Here is a 13,983-nt window from a genome sequence, read left to right on the forward strand (position 1 = left end):
CCACCATGCCACCTGCAGGCCCCTATTTATTTTTTAAGAGGTTTTTGCCTTGGGGCTGGCAGGTGACATGGTTGTTAAGGCACTGGACTCCCACATGGTCAACTGCAGTTCAAGTCCCAGATCTTGAGGTTTGCTTTCTCACTTGTCCTTTCTCTCCCTCTGTATCACTCTGTTCAAGTTAAAGGATAATAACAATAATTTAGCTAAGATGCTAGACTCCCACAAGGCCAAGCAAAATTTGAGTCCCAGACCTGGCAGCTTGCTTTCTCACTTTCCCTCTCTGGTCAGAATTTAAAAAAATAATAGGGGTGGGGGGACCAGCAGTTAGTGTAATGGCTATGCCACTGGACTCCCATGTAGTTGAATGTGGGTCAAGTCCTGGCCCCAGCGACTTAAACTCACACTGGGCGCGTGTGCATGCGTGCCCAAGATCCCAAGAGGAGAAAGGAGGAGAAGGGATTGCGGCATGGCCCTGCCCCCTGGGGGATTTCTTGCTTTTTGTCTCTCTGTCTCTCTCTCTGGCGAGTGCATAAGCCCTATAGCAAAAAACCTCTCCTAAATAAATAAATAAATAAATAAAAATAGGGTCCAGCAGGTGACATGGTGAGTCAAGGCGCTGGACTCCCATATGGCCAACTGTGGTTCAAGTCTTAGACCAGGTGGCTTCCTTTCTCACTTTTCCTCTCTGGCCAAATTGGAAAACAATAAATAAATAAAGTTGAAATAATTCTTTAAATAATAATAAAAACAATAATTCTTTAAAAAAAAAAAAAAAAGGTCTTTGCCTTAGGATGCGTGCACTTGCCAGAGAAAGAGAAAGAGACAGTGAGAGGGAAAGTGAGATATCACTCCCCAGGGAGGATGGCCACGTCCCAATCCCTTCTCCTCCATTTCTTCTTGGGATTTTAGGTATGCACACACAATTACCTGGCATGAGTTTTTTTTTGAGAGGTTTTTGCTATAGGGCGCGTGCGCTTGCCAGACAGACAGAGACAGAGAGACAGAAAGTGGGAAATCACCTCCCAGGGGGATGGCCACTCCACAATCACTTCTCTATTCTCCTCTTGGCATCTTGGGCGGGCGCGCATGCCCATGCACCCGGCATGAGTTTAAGCCACCAGGTCTGGGACTTGAACTGACTATATGGGAGTCTAGCGACATAGCCATTACGCCAACTGCTGGTTCCCTACCTGGTGTGAGTTTTAAGTCACCAGGTCTAGGACTTGAACCAGTTGACTTCATGGGAGTCCAGCAATGTAACCAGTACATTATCTGCTGGTTTCCCTGGACTATGACTTTAACAAGTATCTTGTCTTTTTTTGTTTGTTTTGCCTTAAAGCTTATTTAAAAAATTTCTTCCATGAGAGAGACAGACAAACAAAGAGGCACTCTCAACAGGGTTTTATCACTGTGATCCACCTTAAGCCTCAGCCAGTCAGGATCCCGGGCATGCTCATGTGCCTGGTACACAGAGGGAGACCTCGAAGTTGCAAACCTAGGATCTTCCCACGTGGCCTCAACATCACAGAGTGTTGTATTACCACTGTGCCATCACTGCTGGTCTGTCTTGTCTTTTTTTTTCTCATTTTAGATAAAACCAGAAAGTTGGAGGCTACAGTTGGGTATTCCCCTTCTCCCACACTAATTGGGTTGTTGGATAGTTCCCCTTGAGAGCAGGCCTTTTGTAAGGATAACAGAATTCTCTGGGGATATTTAAAAATGGCTCTTTCCCTCTCCTCGCTGGAAGTGCAAGTCTTCACAGTGAGAGCCTGATAGGGGCTCCTAGAGATAGAACTAAAAAAATGTAGGGAACCCTTAATCTAGACTCCAGGAGTCCTTCTTCCTCTTTTTTTTTTTTTTTAAGATTTTTTTGCTACAGGGTGCATGCACTTGTGGGAGAGACAGAGATAAAAAGTGAGAAATCACCAGGGTGGTGGGGGCTGGGAACGCTGCAATCCCCACCCCCAATGGCTACAGGGCAATTCCTTTCTCCGTTCTCCTCTAGGGAATCTTGGGCATGCACCCACAGGCACAGTGAGTTATAAGTTGCCAGATCCAGGACTCGGCAAGCTGTCCTCCATGCGGGTGTACAGCGAGGTAACCATTACACCATCTGCTGGATCCCAGTGTTAGGAAACACTTTGGAGAAAGAATTAGGATCAGACATACTGAGTAAAAGCATCCATGTCTAGAAATGACAAAGCCCAAATACTGTATAAAATCAAAGGATACTAATATTAAATATATCTAAAACTGTTCCAAATCAAACACAGTAAATGGAGTGTAGTTTCAGAAAAGCAGGACAGAATAATAGAAGACTTGATTTTTAAAATCTACACTTACTAGCAGACAGTGTAGTGGAAGGTTAATTGATTTAAGTTTTAGTACACTAGAACGTTGTGAACATTTAGCGGAGAGATTTGACTATTTACTTGGGCCGGGCTGTACTAGCGAGGTAGGTGCTAGGGCTGAAAAACTGAAGGCATTATCTTCGTCTTCAATTTCAATACAATGTTACAAATATTATGATAACGAGATCTACGGAACGCTAAGTACCAGGCATTTATAAAGGCTTTAAACTCATTAAAAGATTTACTCTCTTTCACAGCCTCAAACTAATATTTACATTTTATAGAAGAGATACAGAGAGGGTTAGGGAGCTTGCCCAAGATCAAACAATCAGATGTGGGCGCAACAATCACAGCTGCTCTACGGGAATTTCAAATTTGTGCACATGAGGGGCCACGGCAGAAGCTTTCCACACTGAAGAGGCAGGCTGCATTAGCAAAGCGTGCATTTAGGAGCACTGTGCCTGGGACGTACGCTCCTTTAAGTTGGATCACTGGGGTGAAAAGCCAGTGAATGTTTTCGGGGTCTGGGCTCCATATCTCACCGAGCTTAAGAGCCTTCCAGCTGCTTCACGTTTCGTTATGCCACTCATTTTACTTTTTCAACGCTCTCTATGAAGCACTGCATCCACTCCGTTCCACTTCGCCACACCCGCCACAAACGAAGTCTTCCCCTGACGACGCCGCCGACCGGCGCGTGGGGAACTGCCTTGCCCCAGACCGAGAGCTAACGCGCACAGCCTTACTCTCGCGGGAAGATACGCGGTTTTTGAACGAGAACTTCGAACCCCACCCTCCTCGCAAGGGTCACATGACTGGCGCCTGCGTAGTAGTCTCAAGGTCTTTCCTGGTCGCACACTGGCGGTTAAATCTGCGACAGGGTGTCGCGAGGTCCATTCCGGAAGAAGGGTGGACCTTCGCTCCGTCGGCGGAAGCGTGTTACCGCCGGGGTGTCGGCTCTCAGCGGAAGTTCGTCACATCGCAGTTGACTTGGCTCAGCGGATGTGTGTCGCCGCTTAGGTGACGCTGGGAAGTGATTGCAGCCTCCGCTGCTGCCTTCTGGTTGAAGCACTATGGAGGGAGAGAGGAAGAACAACAACAAACGGTGGTATTTTACTCGAGAACAGCTGGAAAATAGCCCATCCCGTCGTTTTGGCGTGGACCCGGATAAAGAACTTTCCTATCGCCAGCAGGCGGCCAATCTGCTCCAGGACATGGGGCAGCGTCTTAACGTGTATCCTTGCGGCCTAGGCCTTCGGCCTTGGAGTCCGTCCCGCGGTGCTCAGGCGTGCAGGCCTCGGGTCTGGCGGATCGGAAGTGGGGAAGAAGTTTGGTAGGAGCTCGATGTCTGGGTGGGAGAGCGTCGGATGCGGCGTGCTGAAACTGTTCGCGCGAAGGAAGCGAGGCGGACTTAATTTCCCGCTCGCTCACCCGTGCCACCAACTTGCTGGGAATTCGTATTCTTCTCGGCTTTGTGTTTTAGTAGCCCTCCTATTTTTTCAGTGTGTTTCGACTTGTTTCGGTGACTTTGAGATTCTCCTTTTCCACCATGCTCTCTAGGGGTTTGGTAGAGGTCTTATTGTTGACAGCTGCCTCCCAAACTTACTATGTAAAGAGAGTTTTGAGAAATTCAGTACCTGAAGGTCTTAGACAGGGTGGCCCAGAATTAATGCCCTATCTTTGATTCAAAAACGTTCCTCTCGCTTAGTAGCTGTTTTAAGTAGCCTGTCAAAGCCTTGGTGGTGTCCGTAAAAAGAGATGGTACTTTCTGTTATTCATTCTGTGCCCACCATATTGCTTGGAATTCACACGTTTAAATAGTAACTGTTGCTAAGAGTCTTGTAGAATTTTCAGCGGAAGGAAAGATGTCAGTTTAGGTTTGTAGGAATACAGACCCATAGTTCTAATGTTTTAAATCGTTTACAAAATACTGGGTTCTTGAGTTACCCTGCCGTTATTCAAAGATGACTAAATTCAGTGCCTTTTTTTTTTTTGCCTACTTCAAGTATTTTTGTTAGAAAATATTCTCATTTTGTGGTGGAGAACATAAGTGTAGTTTTAAAGTTTTTTCCACTCTGAATGAAAATTTTTTTTCTTGGATACAGCTTCCATTTAAATGGGTTGCCCACTGTAACGTTTCTATCTTAAGAGAGTGCTTATTTCCCGATAGGTGTATTCTTTATTACCATTTTGTTTCCTGTTTATATCCAGTGCCTTTCCTAAGCATCCAGACAGTACGGAGTTAAAAGGTAAATGCTTTTGTTTGAAACTATTTTATGTATTTTGTAAAAGAATTATTTTATTCAGTTTTACTTATCCATTTATTTATTTGATTTGACCAGAGAAGGACAGAGAGAGAGAGAAAGAGAAAGCGAGAAAGCAAGCCTCCAGGTCCAGAATGCGAACCATGGTCAGCCATGTGGGAGTCCAGCACACTCAACCACTATGCCGCCTGCTCGACCCCTATTTTATGTATCCTTAAGATGCTTTCCTTTTTGTATATATGTTATTAAGATTGTAGCCATCATGGGACTACATCATCTTTATATCCCACATTATCTGCTGAGGTCGTTTAAAAGTGAGGCATTTGAAGGTTTTTCCTATGAGAGAATGAATATCCAATCATAGCAAAATGTTTTTAGTCCCAGGGATCACCATTGTAGACTTGGTTGCCAGAGAAAAGCGGAACTGGGAAGTAAAAATGCTGGAGTTTATAAAGTGGGAGATAGTGGAATCCTACCCAAAGGCCAGATCAGAGAAGTCCTTGTAAATAGTGTTAAAGATACATCCTGGGCTGGGACCAGCAGGTGGCATGGTGGTTAAGGTGTTGGACACTCCCACATCATCTGCTGCAGTTCCAGCTCTGGACCTGGTGGCTTGCTTTCTCACTTTCCCTCTCTCTCTGTGTCTCCCTCTGGTCAAATTAAAATAAATGAATGAAAAAATAAAATAATTTTTAAAAAAGATACATTCTGAGCTAATAGATCATCCTTGCAGGATTTTTATAAGGCAAGTGACAAAAGTTTAAGATCTTTTGTAGTTTTTTTGATACTCCATCTTTTTTTTTTTTCTTAAATTTTATGTCTTTATTTGTTTTAATTTGATCAGAGTGGGGGGGAGAGAGAGAGAAAGAGAAAGAAAGAGAAAGCAAGCTGCCAGGTCTGGTATTTGAGTCGTGGGCAGCTATGTGGGAGTCCAGCGCCCCTAACCAACACGCCACCTGCCGGCCCCTGATACTCCATCTTAATCCATACCCCCTCCACACCTGAATAGTTTGTTTATTCATTTAGTAAATTTTATTAAATATCTGTTCGGTGTAAGGCATTGTGTTAAGTGTTAATTGGAGATTAGTAATAAAGTGAAAGAAACTAGAGCTGCTGTTTAATTTGGAGATGTGAGTATGGTTTTCATTAGGAACATGTACTGTGCTTGGCCATTTGATCTTTTTGGGAAGAAATAGAATTTGTATTTTTGGGGAGGATACTGCCTGCTTCCCTGTTTTTGGACCTTAACTTGAACCTTTTAGCTCACAATTGACTATCAATACTGCTATAGTATACATGCATCGATTCTACATGATTCAGTCCTTCACACAGTTTCATCGAACTGTAAGTATTTTTTATGTGATATAATCCTTTTGTAATTGATTCCAACTACCTATTTCTTTTTGATTGTCCTTTGTTACTAAACTGGGATTTGAATTTTAGAATTTAGGGTTGATCACTTTCATTAGGTGTCACATTGCTCTGAATCCAGCCTTCTAGTTTTCCTGTGAAGTGTCTAGTTGTCTGGTAGGTTTAGTACATTCTTAGAGTAGGCAGATTCTCTAATAAAGAAACACTTAAAGTTAACATTTTAGTGCTGGGGGGTAACATTGAAGGGGAAAGCATGCTTAAATTAAAAGTATAACTTTTGAAGTGTTAAATGGTATGGTCACAGGGAAACAAGTGACTTATTTAACTATTCCCAAAGCGTTTGATAAAATTCCAATCAGTGGTTGGTTGGAGGGAAAGTTAGATATGTATATGAAGAAATAACTTAAAAATATGAAAATGAAAATATTATAATAGTAATAAAGGGATTTTTTTTCTGGACAGAATTATAAATAGTGCTATTTTCAGTTTTGTTCCCTGAAATGGTCCTATTTAACATTATTATAAATGACTTAGAAGTGAATACATAGTGATATCACACTTGCAGGTAAGACTACATTTGTTTGGGACCAGCAGTTAGCGTAATGGCTATGTCGCTGGACTCCCACGTAGTCAACCGCGGTTTGCGTCCTGGACCTGGTGGCTTAAAACTCACGCCGAGCACGTGTGCATGTGTGCCCAAGATCCCGAGAGGAGAATGGAGGAGAAGGGATTGCGGCGTGGCCATCCCCCCTGGGGGGTTATTTCTCGCTTTCTGTCTCTCTGTCTGTCTGGAGAGCGCACGTGCCCTATAGCAAAAACCTCTCCAAAAAAAAAAAAAAAAAGACTACATTTGTTTAGTAAAATCCCAAGGGATAAACTTGATGGACACTTGATATTGATTTATGTTGGATACTTCATAATGATTTTTTTTTTTAGGCATATTGTAGAATTAAAATAATACTAACTTTTTTTTAAATTTTGAGAGATTTTTGCTATAGGGCGCATGCACTCGCCAGAAAGACAGAGACAGAGAGACAGAAAGCAAGAAATCACCCTCCAGGGGGGATGGCTACGCCTTAATCCCTTCTCCCCCATTCTCCTCTTGGGATATTGGTCACACGTGCAGACACGCCTGGTGTGAGTTTAAGCCCAGGTCTGGGACCTGAATCACGGTCCACTACATGGGAGTCCAGCAACATAGCCATTACACCAATTGCTTATCTTAAATAATACTAACTTTTTAATTTTTTTTTTAGAGATTTTTGCTATAAGGTGCATGTGCTCACTGGAGAGACTGAGAGACAGAAAGTGAAAATATCACCACCCCCCACCCAGGGATGGGCCACGCTACAGTCCTTTCTCCTCTGTTCTCCTCTTGGGATCTCAAGGCATGCACATACACATGCCCAGTGTGAGTTTTAAGCTGCTGGGTCTAGCACTCAAACTACGATCAGCTATGTTGGAGTCCAGTGACATAACCATTTTGCTATCTGCTGTTCCCAGTATGTTAATTCTTTTTAAATTTATTTTTATTTTTTAAATTTTACCAAAGAGAGGCAAAGAGAAAGTGAGAAACCAAGTCGCCAGGTCCAAGACTTGAACCATGTCGGCCATGTGGGAGTCCAGCTCCTTAGTCACCACGCCACCTGCTTGACCCCCTAATATGTTAATTCTAAGAGTTTAGCTGGGATGAATCCAAATTCAAATTGGAGAGATCCAAATTCCACATTGTTGTGGAATTGATGTACTGTTAAACCCTCATTTGTTTTTTATGTTGTTTTAATCTTATGAAGGTAATACTTTCTAATGGCAAAAAATAAAACAGTACCATGTCAGCAGGTAGCCTGGAGGTTAAAATGTTAGATTCCGGGACCAGCAGTTAGCGCAATGGCTATGTCGCTGGACTCCCATGTAGTTGATCATGGTTCGTGTCCCGGACCTGGTGGCTTAAAACTCACGCTGGGTGTGTGTTCGTGCGTGCCCAAGATCCCGAGAGGAGAACGGAGGAGAAGGGATTGCGGTGTGGCCATCCCCCCTGGGGGGTGATTTCTCGCTTTCTATCTCTCTCTCTGTCTGGCGAGGGCACGCACCCTATAGCAAGAAACCTCTTTAAAAAAAAAAAAAAGATGTTAGATTCCACATGGCCAACAATGAGGTTTGAATCCTGGACCTGTCGGCTTGAAAATCACACAGGACACATGTGTTTGCATGCCCGGAATCCTGAGAGGCGACCCCAGGAACAGGGATTATGATATGACCATCCTTGCTGGGAAGTGATTTCTCTTTCTCTCTCCCTTTCTCTGGCAAGTGCTCATGCTCTAGAGCAAAACTTAAAAAAAAAAAAAAAATTAAAATAATACAGAAATGCATAATGAAGAAAAGTAAAAGCTCCTCTATAATCCCACCTTCCAGAAGTAATCATTGATAAACTTTTGGCATATAGTGTCCCACAATTTTTCCGTACATTTTTTTTTTTTTTTTGGAGAGGTTTTTGCAATAGGATGCGTGTGCTCGCCAAAAAGAAAGAAACAGACAGAGAGACAGAAAGTGAGAAATCACCCCCTAGGGGGGATGGCCATGCCGCAATCTCTTCTCCATTCTTCTCTCGGGATCTTGGGTGCGTACGCACACGCGCCTGGTGTGAGTTTTAAGCCATCAGATCTGGGACTTGAACTGCGGTTGACTGACATAGCCATCACGCTAACTGCTGGCCCCTCTCTATTTTTTTTTAAAAAGGTCTTTCTATATTATTTTAGTACTGTTTCGTAACTTACCTTTATCAATTGAGATGGATGGAGTCTTTAAAAAGTTCATGGAAAGTGTGTATTATGAAAAACTAAGCACGAAGTTCAAAAATTTTGCACCAAAGTAAACTTCTACTTAAAGCTCATTTTTCCATGAACTTTTTGAAGTCTGTTTATGTTTTCATATTGTTTCTCTCTCTCTCTCTTTAAAGTTTTTGCAATAGGGTGCATGTGCTCACTGGAGAGAGGAAAAAAAAAAAAGAGGGTAAATGAGAAATCATGGGGGCGGGGGTTGGCACACCACAATCCCTTCCCCTCCCTTCTTCTCTAGGGATTTTGGACATGTACATATACGCGCCCTGTGTAATTTTTCAAGCCACTAGGTCTGGGACTTAAATCACAGTTGGCCATGTGGAAATCCAGTGCTTTAGCCTTCACGCCACCTGCTGGCCCAGATTTCTTGTTATTTTTAAATTACCACATAGTATTTATGTAGTTATCATAATTTATTTAATTAGCTCCCTATTGGTAGATATTCAGGTTGTTTCTAGTTTAATATAAATAATATTACATGGGATAGACTTGTAAATTTGCTGTAGGACCTGTCCACTCACCAGAGAGAGACAAGAGAGAAAGGGAAAGTGAGAAAGCAAGTCGCCAGGTCTGGGACTCAAACTGCTGTGGGCTCTGTGGTAGTTCCAGCACCCTAACCATCATATCACCTATTGGCCCCTCATATTTTAATATAAATTCCTATGTGTGTAATTTGTGCCCAAGGATATACATGTATAAATTAAAAAAAAAATAATTATTTTATTTTATTTATTCATTCACTTATTTTTTAGTTTGACCAGAGAGAGACAGAGGGTGACAGTGAGAAAGAGAGGAAGTGAGAAAGTAAGCCACCAGATTCAGGACTTGAACTCTGGTCGGCCATGTGGGAGTGTCCAGCACCTTAACCACCACACCACCTGCTGGTCCCACATGTATAAAATTTTTGCTGTGTTGGTGTGCCCTGTTGAAAGATTATACCAGTATACATTGTTTTCAGCACTATAGGAGATTGTCCTTTTGTTTATACTCTATTAACAATAATTATTCATTGCCTCAAAAAATATTTATTCAGTCCTAATGTCAAGGGTAGGGATGCATTGGTAAACAAGATGAATAGGACCCTAAGTTTACATTTCTTCAGTTAGTGAAGTTGAGTTTCTTTTGCCTTTATTGGTTGTTCTTTGACATTGAAGAATTGAATGAAAAATTGTTGATTCTCTTTGTTCTTTTTTACTATATTATTTATATAATCTCTGTATGCATTAATACTGTAGTCAGGTGTTGTGAATGTTTTCATTTTGTTGTGTCTTTGTTTGCAGTGTTTTGGAGCCTACTCTTGCCTTTCTTTTCTTTTTTTTTTAAATTTTGTATTGTGATATAACATACAGTAAAGCACAAAAATCAGAAGCATGGACATTGATTAATTTTTGCATTACATGTGTGTAACCACCACTCAAATTAAAATATAGTTTACAGTCAGCCCTCCGTATCCAAGAATGCAGGACCTGAGGTTGCAGGCAAGCTGTGCTGTGCCATTTTGTGTGAGGGACTTGAGTATTCACAGGTTTTGGTATTCAAGAGGGGGGTCTCAGGACCAATCCCCTGAGGGTACTGAGGACAACTATATTTCTGATACCCTAGTAGAGTACTTGCCTTTTGATTGAAATACATTTTCTTTGTTCTAGTGGACAAGGTTGGTTAAATGACAGGTATATTTCTTTTCACTTAAATTCTAAAATCATATTTACTCTTGGAGGTGAAATTCAACCTCCTTAATTGAATTTTTGTATGTTTTTTAAATGTTTTCAAGTTGGGGAATATAAATATAGTGGTGAACTGCTTTATAGATATGTATATGTTTATATTGTATTTTATATTTCAAAATATAGAACCTATACTAATAGATTTCATTGGGTGTATTTTACTCTCATTAGTTAGTTTGTAGGAGATCAAGCTTAGTAGTTAAAAGTTTGGAAGTTAGAGTCAGACATGTTTAGATTTCGGACTTTGCTGCAGTGCTTATTAGCTGTGGCTTTGGGCAAGTTATTTTTATGCATTAGATTTATCATCTTTAATGGAGTCAATTATTGTGTTTATCTCATAGTGTGGTTGAGAGGATTTAAATTAATTTACAAAGTACCTGCACAGAGCAAGCAGTCAATAAATACTAGCTGGCATTATTAATTGTTTTTTTAAATGGAGAAAATTTTATAGATAAGCCTTGCCTTAGATGAGAAAATACTCTGGTAAGTGATTCCTTGTGAGGCATTGGGTATATTTGATTATACAAAAGTTAAATTGAGGGACCAGCAGATGCATGTAATGGTTATGTCGCTGGACTCCCATGACAGCGGCTCTAGTCCCAGACATGCCCCTTAAAAAACTTCAGGACTCTTGGCCCTGAAAGGGCATGATGGGCAAGTTGGGGACTAGGGTTTGAGCCAGGGTGGTGAAGGCGGTGGCTGGAGGCCGTGGCGGTGCCTCCTTCTCCACCCCGTGGTGATTGCAGCCTCAGCCCAGGATGGGACTGTTGGGCTGGCTATGCCTGAGCCTGGTGTCCATGTGGCTGGCACGGAGGATGTGGATGCTGCAGAGCTCGCTCACTGGCTCACTGTACATGAACATGACGAGAGACCCCGTGGGTTGGCGGTGGCTGCTGGTGGCAGGAAGGAGAACCACCAGTGGTGTGTGTGTGTGTGTGTAGCAGAGAGAGATTATGTGAGCATTCTAGTCTGTCTTTGTTCAGAGTTATAATGATCAAGAAGCATAGATCTTCTTAAACAACAGCATTTTATGTTCTTTTGTATCATTTGTTTTTAGCCTATTTATATCTAGAGCATCTATCAGTGGGTTGCTAAGAAGAGGCTCAAGGTTTGTATTTTCACCAGATCAGTTTCAGAGACTGTTTAAAATTAACCCAGACTGGGGACTGGCAGGTGGCGTGGTGGTTGGGGGTGCTGGACTCCCACATGGCAAACCATGGTTCAAGTTCCAGACCTGGTGGCTTACTTTCTCACTTTCCTTTTGTCTCTCTCTTTCTCTCTGGTCAAGTTAAATAATAATAATAAATAAAATGAAATAAAGAATTCTTTTTAAAAAATTAACTCAGACTGGAAAACCCATAGACTTCTTGATTTAGGTGGTGGAGCTGGTGAAGTCACAAAATCATGAGCTTTCATTTTGAAAAAATCTATGCCACTGAGCTTTCTGAAACTATGATATGGCAGCTTCAGAGGAAGAAATACGGAGTGCTTGGTATAAATGAATGGCAGAATACAGGGTTCCAAGATGATGTCATCAACTGCTTGAATTTGCTGGATCGCTGTGATCAGCCTTTGACTTTGTTAAAAGATATTAGAAGTGTCTTGGGGCCAACTAGAGGCCAGGTCATCCTTGCCCTAGTCCTTTCTTTTCATCCCTATGTGGAAAACGTAGGTGACAAGTGGGAGAAACCATCAGAAATTTTGGAAATCAAGGGCAGGAATTGGGAAGAACAAGTGAATCGTCTCTTGAAGTTTTTAGGAAACCTGGTTTTGTTATTGAAGTGTTCACCAGACTGCAACACCTGTGTGAGGGTGACATGTATGATGATACTACATTTGGATGATGCTGTCTTTGTTCCCAAACCAGTATAAACACCTGGAGGCCAAACTGTTCAGAGTCCACCCAATGACTGCACCTTCTAGAAGAGGGTCAGCATTCACAGTTATGGGAAGAGAGAGCCTTTGGAGGCTGCTATTCTATTATCACATAAGAAGTTTAAAAGCTAAAATACTGATTATTTCTTCGTAGTGTGTAAAAGGAATGTTTTTTAAAAACAGAAACCCAGCTCTGAACTTTACATCAACTCTTTGCTCAGAGTCACACGATTTTGTTTTTTTTTTTTTTTTGGAGAGGTTTTTGTTATAGGTCACATGCGCTCACCAGAAAGAGAGAGACATAGAGATAGAAAGCGAAAAATCACCCCCCAGAGGGGATGGCCACGCCACAATCCCTTCTCCTCCATTCTCTTCTCGGGATCTTGGGCATGAGTTTAAGCCACTGGGTCTGGGACGCAAACTACAGTCAACTACATGGGAGTCCAGAGACATAACCATTATGCTAACTGCTGGTCCCCAGAGTCACACTTCTAATGCAGGTCACACTCCAAGTATGATGGAAGATATTTTTATACTTAATTGCAGTAGGGACTCATTCCCAGATAAAGCAATAATGATGACTTCATGGAACCAGTAAATGAATTGTTGTTAGTAAGATAAAGACTGGCAATAAAACTGTCCATTCAATTCCAAATATTGATTTTAAGGTATAGCTATTGATTTTCTTTGTGTTTAGAAATTATTTGTTTTTACTCAAGAAAATGTTTTTAATCATGCTAACCTTTTGGAGATGGGAAAAAAGAAAACTCACGCCACGCATGTGTGCACGTGTGCTCAGGATCCTGAGAGAATGGAGTGGAAGGGATTGCTGCATGGCCACCCCTCCTCCCCGGGGTGTGTGTGTGTGATTTCTCACTTTCTGTCTGTACAGTGAGCACACCTGCTCTATAGCAAAAATATCTCTCAAAAAAAAAGTTAAATTGAAATTTTATCTTTTGCAATGTTCCATTTAATGAGTAATTATCTTGCCTTGTTACCCATTATTTGTATATCATAGTTAGCTCTTTCCAACTATATTTTAAGTTCTTAGAAATCAAAGTCACAAAGGCTTACAAGGTTAGTGCTGTTTTTTATTTATCCTTTTCCTTTTCCCCTTTGTCCAGACTGTTACAAAGTTTTTTGTTTTTTTTTTTTTTTTTTTTAGTTGTGATAATGCTACTGTTTTTTCTCTCCCTTTAAATATTTTTTTATTAACATAAAATTAAAAGAGGACAGGGTGGGAAATGGCTGAGGTGAGAGATAGGGAATCAAGGGGAGGGGGAGAAGCAAAACATAACAAACAAGAAATTGAAAATTATTTGTTGATGATAACATGTATGGCAATATCCTTGATTGAGCCACTATTCAGTGTATTCTGGATGGAGAATCTCATTTTGTATATTGTAATGATGTACAGTGAATGAGTGTAAATAAATAAATTTAAAGTAAAAATATTAAAAGGGGACAAAATAAGGATGAAAACGAAGATTTCTCTGTAACTTACTGTTTTTTTTTTTTTTTAGGGAGAAATTTTTTCTATAAGATGTGTGCATTTCCTGGAGAG

At 41.3% G+C, this 13,983-nt stretch overlaps 1 protein-coding gene and 1 pseudogene across 3 annotated transcripts in view; both read left to right on the plus strand.

Moving 5' to 3' along the window:
- Positions 1–2,291: 2,291 nt before the first annotated feature.
- Positions 2,292–13,983, plus strand: part of CCNT1 (cyclin T1) — a 28,046-nt gene continuing 16,354 nt past the window's right edge. For 2 of the 3 annotated variants that reach the window (XM_027768130.1, XM_027768131.1), the window contains exons 1-2: positions 2,292–3,582; positions 5,875–5,956. In XM_027768130.1, coding sequence (XP_027623931.1) covers positions 3,422–3,582; positions 5,875–5,956 — 243 coding nt within the window. In that variant the 5' untranslated portion in view covers positions 2,292–3,421. 3 annotated transcript variants of the gene reach the window in all.
- Positions 11,360–12,489, plus strand: LOC102502683 (methyltransferase-like protein 9 pseudogene; annotated as a pseudogene).

The sequence above is a fragment of the Tupaia chinensis genome, unplaced genomic scaffold, assembly GCF_000334495.1.
Source record: "Tupaia chinensis unplaced genomic scaffold, TupChi_1.0 Scaffold145652_1, whole genome shotgun sequence".
Lineage (NCBI taxonomy): Eukaryota > Metazoa > Chordata > Mammalia > Scandentia > Tupaiidae > Tupaia > Tupaia belangeri.